This window comes from Leptidea sinapis, chromosome 32, assembly GCF_905404315.1.
Source record: "Leptidea sinapis chromosome 32, ilLepSina1.1, whole genome shotgun sequence".
Classification (NCBI taxonomy): Eukaryota; Metazoa; Arthropoda; class Insecta; order Lepidoptera; family Pieridae; genus Leptidea; species Leptidea sinapis.
In genome coordinates, this window is record NC_066296.1 from 6,334,161 (window position 1) to 6,346,546 (window position 12,386).

Below are 12,386 nucleotides of genomic sequence, written 5' to 3' on the forward strand. Positions count from 1 at the left end.
TTTTAAGCAAGGGTAACATTAAGGCGGAGCCTGGCTCCCCTTCTACTTTCTATGCTAGTATCAAAATCACGTGTTCAACATACGGTACATATTATAGGGTATTCATACCTAATTAATTCGCTTATAAAGAATGCATGAGAGTGCATTTATTAGAGTTTTGTTGTACGCTTAAACATATTACTATCTTCTTTGATTGTATATTTTTCCAAATCCTAACGTAGATGACTAGGTACTTTTACTACATGGTCTCAGAAAATGAGTATTCAAAAATAACAGAGATTAAGGTCAACTTATCTTTATTAGAGTGCCTCGCTGTTTTTTCTGCGTTTTTTTTTTGATAAAATACCTATATATGGAAAATATAGATTGTGCTATCTTGGACTTTTTGTAGATGTACCGAGGTTCAATATCTTTGTGCAATCAAAATTCTGTATTATTATAAGGAGTACAAATATTTTAAACCAGTGGGAGGTTACTTTGCACAGGATGCCGGCTAGATTATGGGTAATGAAACAGTAATGAGTAAGCATTATTGTATTTCGGTCTGAAGGGCGCATAAGGGCGTAGCTAATGAAATTACTGGGCAAATGAGACTTAACAGCGTATGTTTCAAGGTGACGAGGTTTCTCAAGAATCAATGATCAATTACCATCAGTTGAACGTCCTACTCGTCTCGTCCCTTACTGTCATAAAAAATATATAAAATACAAGAGAATGTACTAAACAATAAGCAGGTTCCCATTAAGTATTCTTGGTTTTCTATGCCTAGGTAATTGAAATTAATTGCAACATAAATACCCCCTCTTTCTCATTTTATGAAATTACCCCAAAGGCAATATAATTTGAGTCGTCTAATTTCAAAAAATTCTCAGTGGTAATAAATAGTTATTATATTTCTTTTTTTCTATTTCAGCAAGTTTGACAAAACAAATTAAAACAGAACCCAAATTGGTTTAAATGGGATTAATATTAGGGATGTTAGGATCTCATACAAAATTATTCATAGCTACTAAAATGTTCCATTCATACGAATACGTTTTTTCAACTATAGCTGGGGTCGAGTCGCCGACAAAAGGGTGGGACGGGCCACATAATTGCCAAAACGCTTCGAGTGAGGCCTATTGTGTTTATTTACAATGGGGTGCACTAAGTGGGGGTAGTTTTTGTAATTGTTACTTACTTTAGATCTCTCCAACCCTCCTTAATCAGTTGCGACTGATACGTCGAAGCGAGTAACACGCTCAAACATGTCACGGTCATTCTTTGTAGATACGTTAATAAGTGATTCTAAGGAGTGCAAGAAAAGTGATATCTCAAATCAAGTCCATAGCTTTAACATGACAAACCCAATTGATACCCGGCCAAAGTTCTTACCTTATCCATACCCGTTGAACAATCTTCTAACTCTTGGGCTTCATCAGCAGCAGAGAGCCCCGGACCTATTTAGACCGTTTCTGGAGCATTTGAACTTTAGATATCCATTGCTGCAGCAACTGCCCCGACATCCGGAGTTCTTCGAAGCAACAAGTGAGCGATCCTACGATCCTTTTATTAAGACTGAAGATCAAGAGCCTATCAACTTTGTGAATCGAAGGAAGAAGTCTGTGTCACCATATCTGCATCATCCGTACAAGTCGACAGCAACATCACCATCTAAAAGCCAAGGTCAGAGATCACCGTCATTGTCCAGCGAAAGCCGCAATGGAACACCAAGTCCTCCACTAGGGCACCCTGAGGAGCTATTGCCAGGGTACTCCAAAGATCTCAAACGCGTCCCACTAAAAGAAGACTCCAGCAAGCGTATACGTACCGCATTCACTGGTACTCAACTCCTCGAGTTGGAAAGAGAATTTTCGATGAATATGTATCTGTCCAGATTGAGACGTATTGAGATCGCCTCACGGCTGAAGCTGTCCGAGAAACAAGTGAAGATCTGGTTCCAGAACCGCCGTGTTAAGTTGAAGAAGGAAGAGAGCCCGATGTCCAGCGATGGTAAGACCAAAAAGTGCTGCTGTGCCAAGTCCTGTTCATCAAAAAGTGCCGAATCTTGTGATAATGATCAAGAACAGATAGATGTTGTAAGTGATAATGACTCAACTAATTACGAAGCGCACAATCTTTCGCGTTACGCTTAAATTGGATAAAATAACTAAATGGTTTCTTAAGCTGTTTCGTCAATTAATTCTATTTTAATAAAGTGAAATTACTTTAGATATTAAAATTGTATAAATGTAAATACGAAAGATAATTTATGAAATTGTAATGGGACAGTGATAAAGCATATTATATTTTTTATAACATTTACAAGTTTGTTAGACATAATAAATTTTATACAGTGTACCTTTGTTTCACTATCATCTACTGTAATAAAAATAAACCAATCGTAAGCAAGAATCATCGTGAATGTAAGTTTGTTTGTTACGCTTTTACGCCGGAGCTACTGAACCGATCTGGATGGAATTTGGTACAGCGATAGACTAGAGCTTGGGAAAGGACATAGGTTACATTTTATCCCGGATAAATCCATGGATCCCGCGGAATTTATGAAAACTGAAATTCACTTCAATAACTATACCTTTAGTAGGTTTAGTTTGCCATAGCAATCTTCCTCGAAATAAGATTCATTTAATATGTTGGGAACTAGAGTAGGACATGAGATAATCTTCAATTCCAAACTTGCTTCATATTTTTAAAAACCCTTTATCTGCTAGTGAAATTACTGGGCAAATGAGACTTAACATCCAATGTCTCAAGGTGACGCGCGCAGTTGTAGTGCCCTTCAGAATTATTGGGCTTTCAAGAATCCTGAGCGGCACTCAATTGTAATGGGCAGCTCGAATCATTTACCATCAGTTGAACGTCCTGCTCGTCTCGTCCATTATTGTCATAAAAAAAATATACATGGACAAAGTCGCGGGCATCGGCTATAGAGCAACCCAGGCAGAATGTGAAAATGTTAAAGCTTATAAAAGCTGGAAAGTAATAAAGCTAATAATCTCCTTAGACTCCTCACTGAAAGCATACAAAGTAAATAGCTCAGTATACTTTCTGCTTATCTTTTAGAAGTTATAACGTGCTAACTTTGGATTTTAAATTCATTTGCTACTCCTAACAAAAATTTCCCACCAGCTCCTTTGCACAGGATGCCGGCTAGATTATGGGTACCACAACGGCGCCTATTTCTGTGTAAGCATTACTGTGTTTCGGTCTGAAGGGCGCCGTAGACAGTGAAATTACTTGGCAAATGAGACTTAACATCTTATGTCTCAAGGTGATGAGCGCAATTAAAGTGCCGCTTAGAATATTTGGATTTCTCAATAATCCTGAGCGGCATTGCATTGTACTGGGCAGGCTGTATCAATTACCATCAGCTGAACGTCCTGCTCGTCTCATCCCTTACTGTAATAAAAAAAAATCTTGTAATGTGGCATGCGATGCTCATGGATAGTAAGAACACAATTTATGTATTTGTTGGATGCAATTACTAATTGTGACAGTAATCACGACTATCATGTTCACGAAGCATCCTTACACAAACTATGAGTTCAAGCTCTAAAGGTTGATGTATCCAATATACGATAATTTATATTTATACAGTTAATTTTTTATAACTTTGTTAAATGTATATTACAGCCATTTTAAAATACTCTATTTGATTGAAAAGAGTGGCCGTTCTGGCCTCACGATCTCAACTTTTTACGAACATATGGTAAATTCAGTAATTTAAAACAAAAGTTTATACCTAGTGACATTTCAAAAGCGCTTAGTTTGAGCCTAATTGAATAAAGTTTGTTTGACTTTGACAATACTATCAACAGCGAACATATATTATTATTTATGCAGAATATTTATGCAGAAATGCATTTCCAGCCTTTGTGACTGGAGTAGGGTCCAGACTTGAAGGTCCCTAAGTCGTACCGGTTTGGGAATACAGAAGCCCGCAAAAGATTCCGCAAAGTCAGCTCGAATTGTCAGGGACCCAGTGCTCTGTGAACGTCTGGATCCCTTGGCGTTGCGTAGAGACGTCGTTTCATTTTGTGTCTTCTTCCTCATTTATCACGGGGAGTGTTCCGAAGAGCTATTACACCTGATTCCAGCCGGCGAAATCCACCTTCGCAAGACACGCCACTTGTTAGGATATCATCCCCATCATCTGGATGTATGGTTCTTCACAGTACGGTTCAAGGAGCTTTCTTTCACGTAATGCAAAGCTGTGGAATGAGCTTCCTTGTGCGGATTTTCCGGGACGATACGACATGGGTACCTTCAAAAAAAGCGCATTCTTAAGGGCCGGCAACGCTCCTGTGATTCCTCTGGTGTTGCAAGAAAAAGTGGGCAGCGGTGATCACTTAACACCAGGTGACCTTCTCTTACATAAAAAAGGGGATGACTAAAGCCAGTTATTAAGGAATAACTTAAATATTTGTACTGTTTGGACATAATTTGTTAAAAACTTATATTTATTTATTATTTCACCAGCAAAACGTTAGATCATCTAAACATGTTAGACTGAGCTGTGAAAAATAAAAAATAAATGAGGTTGACAGTTAACCTCTATTCTAAGCAATGCTCGCACATAACGCAGTGACATACAAATTTTGTATGGACGTAGCTTGTCACGCACACTAAAATAATAAACCTGACCTATTTTATTCAGTTGTCTAACAGCAAGACGCCCTTCCTCGACGTATAAAGCATATATATCTTTGAGCAAAACAAAATTTTCGCTGTCATTGACTTAATAATTCAAACACAAATAATATTAAATCTTAGAATATTTATACGTCTAGAAAGACTGGGACAGCTATGAACACTTCGAAAAAAAAATAGTGGGCAACAGTTAACCTCTATTTTCAGCAACGCACGCACACTCATACAAATTGACTGACGTATCACGAATGTAAGTTGTACCTGTCATGCACACTAAAATAATAAACCAAGCCTGTTGTTATGCGTTGCCTAACAGCAAGATGCTCCATCTAGACGTATAAATCATCTAAAAATTTAATTATTAATTAAGTATTAACCATGTTTACATCGTATATCTATACAAACATCATGCATAGAAATATCTAGATATACTTAATATTCCGTCCTTGTTTGTGCTATATATCAGCTTGGTTATAGACACTCTCACAAAGAAAAAAATAAACAAATAAATATTATGACTGTTCTTTGACAATACATTTATGAAAATTTAATATCTCTCTTAATAGTGATTTTCATTATTATAACACTAGAAATAAGGGATTGCTTGTAACTAATTCTAGTAGGCTTGATAAGATACATAATAGCTTTAAGGGTAAATGTATACACTTTTATAATAAAGTCCCAGCCACTGTTCAGGCATTATCTATAAATAAATTTAAATATTTTATTAAATAATGGCTCTTTCGTAAATCCTTCTACTCCACAGCTGAATATTTTAGTGATCGGACAGCCTGGGACTAGATTATTATTATATTATAGCAATAGCAATGACAGTACAATATTGTAAAATTCATTAAAAAGAGCTAAAAAAAAATGCTAAGAGAGTTTCTTGCGCCGCTTCTTCTCTCTCAGAGCGCCATTTGTTTCCGAAGCGGTAGTAATATCTAGTATATTAGAAATGACATCAAAAAGAATTCTAAAGGAATCAATTTTGAGAAAATAAATGCCTTTTACGCCTTATGTCTGTGTTTTTTCAGTGAGGAACTCTCAGATACAGATTATATTATATAATATATAGATTGTGTTGTTGATTTGAGGGTTGGAGACTTCATTAAATATTTTTATCACAATAATGTACTGAACTATTTCAAGAGTGCCGTGGAATGAAGGGGACAATATTATTTCAAATTAAATTACTCCCAGCGATATTTTAGGGAACTAATATAATAATCCCTACTAATATTATAAATGTGAATGTAAGTTTGTTTGTTACGCTTTCACGCCTAAGCCACTGAACCGATTTTGATATAATTTTGTACAACGATAGACTAGAGCTTGAAAATTTTATTGAAATAGGGGATGGCAGTTTGTATGTTAATTCTTTGAAAAGTTTTTTTTTATATGATATGATAATAAGGGACGAGACGAGCAGGACGTTCAGCTGATGGTAATTGATACGCCATGCCCATTACAATGCAGTGCCGATCAGGATTCTCAAAAAAGCCAAAAATTCTGAGCAGCACTACAATTATTGCGCTCGTCACCTTGAGACATAAGATGTTAAGCCTCATTTGCCATGTAATTTCACTAGCTACGGTGCCCTTCAGACCGAAACACAGTTATGCTTACACATTACTGCTTCACGCCAGAAATAGGCGCCGTTGTGGTACCCATAATCTAGCCGGCTTCCTGTGCAAAGGAGCCTCCCACTGGTATTCTAAGATATAAAAACAACTTCCCAAAGTAAATATTAAACGTGGACGAATTCGCGGGTCTTTTATTCGCGACTCATAGAAACAGGCCAGGAATATTAGTTTAGTGTGCGTGACAAGCTACGTCTTACACTCGCGATTTGTATGACACTTTGTGTTAGTGTGCGTGAATTACTCTACATATAGGTTAGTTGTAAAGTCAATTTTTGTTGACGTTTTCACAGCTGTCAGGTAGTCTATCTATATATTTTTTTTTTATGGAATAGGAGGACAAACGAGCGTACGGGTCACCTGGTGTTAAGTGATCACTGCCACCCACATTCTCTTGCAACACCAGAGGAATCACAAGAGCGTTGCCGGCCTTTAAGGAAGATGTACGCGCTTTTTTTGAAGGTACCCATGTCGTATCGTCCCGGAAATACCGCACAAGGAAGCCCATTCCACAGTTTCGTAGTACGAGGAAGAAAGCTCCTTGAAAACCGCACTTTGGAGGACGGCCACGCATCCAGATGGTGGGGATGATATCCTAACTTGTGGCGTATCGTGCGAAGGTGGAATAAATAATCTAAGGTTATCACATAATCATAAGAATAGCTTGGATAATATTTAATATTGCATGATCGCAATTAGTAAATAATACAATATAGTCTGGAGCAAACTTAGTATGTTCATAATAAAGTATCGCTTTCCATTGCTGTAAGGATAAGATTTTTAGTCATTAGTGTTCTAATGAGGTTAAATTACAAACCTGGATATAGAATACCTCTTGGAGATATAATTATTGTGAATTTATCGAAATAAAACAAATCTTATGACTATATTTGCAATACTATGACTACATTAAATTAAAACTATCATCAGGGGAAAGTGTACCAAGAATACTGGCAGCATTTACTGGGGACAAGTAGAGATATCAGAAATATTAATACTTTGATTCTTCTTTATAATTATTTAGTGAAATCCTTTTTAAAATTGTTTAATCATTTGGAATCCATTTTATAGTATACTAGCTGACCCAGCAAACGTTGTATTGCCGATATTAAAATCGCGATACAAAAGTAACTGTTGATCTTAGATGCGTGAAAATTTGAAGTTGTATGTATTTTTAATGCTGACTCATAACCAAACAAATTTAAAAAAAAGTGTCAAAAAAAAAAATAGTTTCGTGTGGACCACCCTTAATATTTAGGGGGATGAAAAATAGATGTTGTCCGATTCTCAGACCTACCCTACTCAAAATTTCATGAGAATCTTTCAAGCCGTTTCGGAGGAGTTCAAAGTTGAAGATATGAAGGATCTTGAAAAAATACAAAATAAATTCACTAAGCATCTTAAATATTGATATCCTTACCATGATCACCCAACAGTTTACCTGTAAATCGTCGAACAGAGCGAGACATGAGATTTTTGTACAAAATTCTTAACAATTTTATACTTTCTATTTTTGTTAAATAATATTTAAAAGGCATAAAAGGCATTTATTTTCTCAAAATTGATTCCTTTAGAATTCTTTTTGATGTCATTTCTAATAACTACTAGATACTACTACCGCTTTGGAAACAAATGGCGCTCTGAGAGAGAAGAAGCGGCGCAAGAAAAACTCCCAGCTTTCTTTTTTTTCCGCTCTTTTTAATAAAAATATACAATATTGTACAGTCATTTCTATCGCTATAAAATAATCATAATCTAGTCCCAGGCTGTCCGATCATTTAGATATTCAGCAGTGGAGTAATAGGATTTACGACAGAGCCATTTTTTTATAAAACATTTAAATTTAGATTGTCAGATTGACTTCAGAGGTTGGCACTAGAAATAAGTCATTGTTTTATGTTCCACCAACAAGTACTAAATATGCTCAAAATAGTTTTATATATCGGGTTTGTAATAAGTAAACCTAATATAAAATTTAATAATATTGATTTTCATACTTGTTCGATCACACAGTTTAAGAAAGATATTAGAGAATACTTGTATATATAATTTCATTTAAGTTAGCAATTTTTTCTCTTCTAAAGTTTTATAAGATTTTTATTTTGTTTACCCTCTTTTTTGACTGCTCACATGATATGCATATTAGTGGAAACTTTATTGGTGTGTGTAAAATTTTATATGTATTTCTGTAAATGTTTTAAATACTGTTTGTTTCCCAAAAAAAAATCTCGTTGGTTTTCAAATTAAAATCATATCATATTGTTTATAATTTATATTTAATTATAAACAAATATAATGAAATTGGATAACTATAGAAAAATTCGGCGTTAATTGTACAAAAGGTAGGTAAAACTTTAATGGCTATTTGCCTGAGATGATTTCTTGTGAAAATTGTATGAGAAATAAAGTTTTATATCGAAAATACCGTTGTTTGACCCAGTTGATATTAATATATATAGTTATCAAGTAACACAGGGGCAAGCGTTGCAATTCCATGAACAAAAAAAAAATATCTTTATATATAGAAATTAATTGCTGTTGGTTAGTCTCGCTAAAACCCGAGAACGGCTGGACCAATTTGGCTAATTTAAGTCTTGAATTATTTGTGAAAGTCCAGAGAAGGTTTGAAAGGTGAAAATATGAAAATGTTCAGAATTAAATAAAACTACAATTTTAGATTCTTTTGATGTGTTCCCCGTCGTTCAGAAATCAAATTGAAAGAATAGTTTAAAAATTAAAATGATCAACTAATTTGAATCTTTACATCTTTCTAACTTTCTCAGGAGGTAAAAAATAAACTTAATTTTAACTTATCTGTAGTTGGTAGATTAACTGCAGTTGTTAACTATCTATCAGATTATTTTTATTTTATTATGATTCAGCATTGAAAAATGCATACAACATAAAATTTTGGCACTTCTACGATCTACAACTATTTTTGTATCGCGATTTTTATATTATTCTGTTCCATCCACAGAAAATAGAAATAGGGTTGCAAGATAGCAATCGAATATAATAATTATTGTAGTAAGACACATTTTATGTATCTACTATTCAATGTATGGTAAGTCTGAGAATCGGTCGTCATCTATTTTTATTATTATACCTAAAAAAAATAATTATTGGTTTTTGTTTCTTATTACTTTATATGGCAATAAAGCGTTTGCTGGATCAGCTAGTATATTACAGATATTTTAGACGGGACACTGCCGCGGGCGTCCCCGGAACACTCCATCAAAGATTATAATTTGTACACTGGTATTGAAATTCATAGTGAACCAACATAAAAAACTTTGGTATTTATTTATATATTAGAAGATAACGATTTTTTTTTATAATATAATAAACTCAGTATGGGGGTACCACTAGGGTCTATTCTTGGACCGTTACTCTTCCTGATCTACATAAATTTGCGAAGTCCAATTTATTTAAATTCATTGGTAAATAATCATTTTGATTACTTCTAATATTATTACTACGGAACCTAGTTCTAGTTAGTGCCTTATTAGAAAAGCTGCAGCATCGACTGTTGTTGACACAAAAATGTCGGTCTCAGTGAGTCTTTGTGACGAGTTTGGTGATGAGACACTTGTCGTGGAGGCTGCACATAGTACTATCTACACGTCTCAACAGAGCTGGTACAAACCCAGAGCTGACAGCCATTCCAGCCAACGAAACAACCCATCTTTCCTGAAATGCTGCAAATATTCTTTGTATACTTCCTCGTACGGATAATTTTCGTTCAAATAATCATACTAGGTATTTTAATTATATTTTTAATCATTATAATAATACCCATAACAATAGCTTTATTAACAATCTATCATACTACATGACTTATATCTATTTTATCTATGATGTTTATATTAAATACTTAAATGTTAATAATGACATAAGACAATACTAATAACATATTTAAGTGTGTAAAAAAGTGTTGTAAATAAACCTGAGGTGGTCATACTTATAGAATGTGCTTACATAGCAATCTATATCTTTATATATATATATTTATTGTGTGCGTGTGTATGTCACTGAACTCCTCCTAGACGGCTGGACCGATTTTGATGAAATTTTTTGTGTGAGTTTAGATTCACAATTGAACTACCTCCTAAACGGCTGGACCGACTTTGATGATTTTTTTGTGTGTTCCAGTGAATTTGAGATTGGTTTAGATTCTCAATTCTCAGTCCAGTTATAATATAATTCTCCTGCTCATGTGTATGTTTGTGAACTCCTCCTAACGGCTGGACCGATTTTTCAAATTTAAGATGTGTGAACAGGACAACGTCTGTCAGGTCCACTAGTATATATATAATGAAAATGGAATTGGTTTGAGGCTCTTTCAAGCCTAAACCACCGATCGTATTGACATGAAACTACCACCATTCGATGCGAAATTTATCCTAGATGGTTAATGGCTACTTATTTATCGAATTACAACGTTCTTTTAAAATTCTAGGAACGGCTAGTATCATACAAATGTATAGACTAATTGTAAATTGACAGTTCATGGTTGATCTATAGATCTCCTGCCATCAAAAGACCCCAAAAACAAAACTCCACTCAAAGAAAGCAAACCCCAATCCAATAAGACTACTGGTAGCCACAAAACATACTTAGTAGCAAATATATGGCTAATTGGAAACAAAAATATGCTAACATGATAATATTGTACTTTGCTAATAATTAACTAATTTGAAAAACTTTTGTTTAGCATTAAATTTTTTTTTTATGGAATAGGAGGACAAACGAGCGTACGGGTCACCTGGTGTTAGGTGATCACCGCCGCCCACATTCTCTTGCAACACCAGAGGAATCACAAGAGCGTTGCCGGCCTTTAAGGAAGGTGTACGCGCTTTTTTTGAAGGTACCCATGTCGTATCGTCCCGGAAACACCGCACAAGGAAGCTCATTCCACAGCTTTGTAGTTCGAGGGAGAAAGCTAAATAAATTATAAATAAATAAATACAATATAACTTAATAAATACACGATAACTTAGTTCTAATATGTTTCTAATTAGAATGATGTAATAATAAAAAACTAGGTACCATATCATTTTGTAAATTTTATCAATACATTTCCGAATATTTAACATAGTTATTAATGATAAATAACTAACGGGTTCTTACGGTATTTATTTTATTTATTTGTTTATTGTAGTGTGTGTTGTGAATTATTTCTATGTGGCTGGTAGAACAGACGGATTTTAAGAGAAAAGGAGATGCAATTAAGAGGATTCATAATATGGCAAGACAAAATTGCAATTTCATTCCACATGCATGAGCGTGCGGCACTGAACAAATTATGTTTGGATATTATTAGAATTTGTGTTTCAAATATTGGTGCTTGGCCGTTCCCAATATTTAGTATATCTCTGGTTGTAGCCTACTTGAGATAAAAATCGTAACTATCGTTGACTTTTCTGTCCCAATAATCTTATCAATGGTAACTCGAAAATTATAATTCCCTATTCAATGAAGTAAATTTTATTCCAAATAATAATCCAGTATGAAACTAGCTCTACATTAGACATTAAAATACAGTAACATTCAGAATTTTTGTTTACCATGAAAAAGTACTGTAAATTTAAAAATCCTGCTTCAGTAAGTATATAATTATCTGGTTTTTATCAAAACAATACTTTTCTTCATAGAATTGAAGAGATAGAAAAATGTTTTTTTTGTTGTTTTAAGAAATATAACATAAATTTTCGTTTAATGTCCCACAGAGCCCTCTTAACTAGCAGATATTTTTATGGAGTGTGTATTACTTTTGCAGTTATAAAAAATGATAAAAGGCTTAAAACGTTTGTTGCAAAATAAATCAAATTCAAATATTTTTATTCAAAATAGGATGTGACATCACTTATTGAAAGTCAAAAAACTACCACCCATTCCAAAATGAATGCCAAAGAATATTTTATTAGCTTTTACGATGTTACGGTACCGTATGTGAGTCGAGCGAATACTTGGGCAGTTTTACTAAGAAACCTATGTCATATAGACCTAAAGCAAACGAATAGTGAGAACAATTATAATATATTTAATAATAATATTAAACAGAAAACTTACTTAATCTTATAAGGTAAAAAT

At 34.2% G+C, this 12,386-nt stretch overlaps 1 protein-coding gene across 1 annotated transcript; it reads left to right on the top strand.

Annotated features, from left to right (window-relative positions):
* Window positions 1-1,232: 1,232 nt before the first annotated feature.
* LOC126974468 (GS homeobox 1-like) lies at window positions 1,233-2,135 on the top strand. Its single transcript, XM_050821977.1, has one exon. The coding sequence runs from the start codon at window positions 1,248-1,250 to the stop codon at window positions 2,133-2,135; it is 888 nt and encodes a 295-aa protein (XP_050677934.1). The 5' UTR covers window positions 1,233-1,247.
* The last annotated feature ends 10,251 nt before the right edge of the window (window positions 2,136-12,386 follow it).

What these genes read in the sequence shown, in the direction of transcription:
- LOC126974468 (XM_050821977.1), top strand. Translation starts at nt 1,248, where the DNA reads ATGTCACGGTCATTCTTTGTAGATACGTTAATAAGTGATTCTAAGGAG.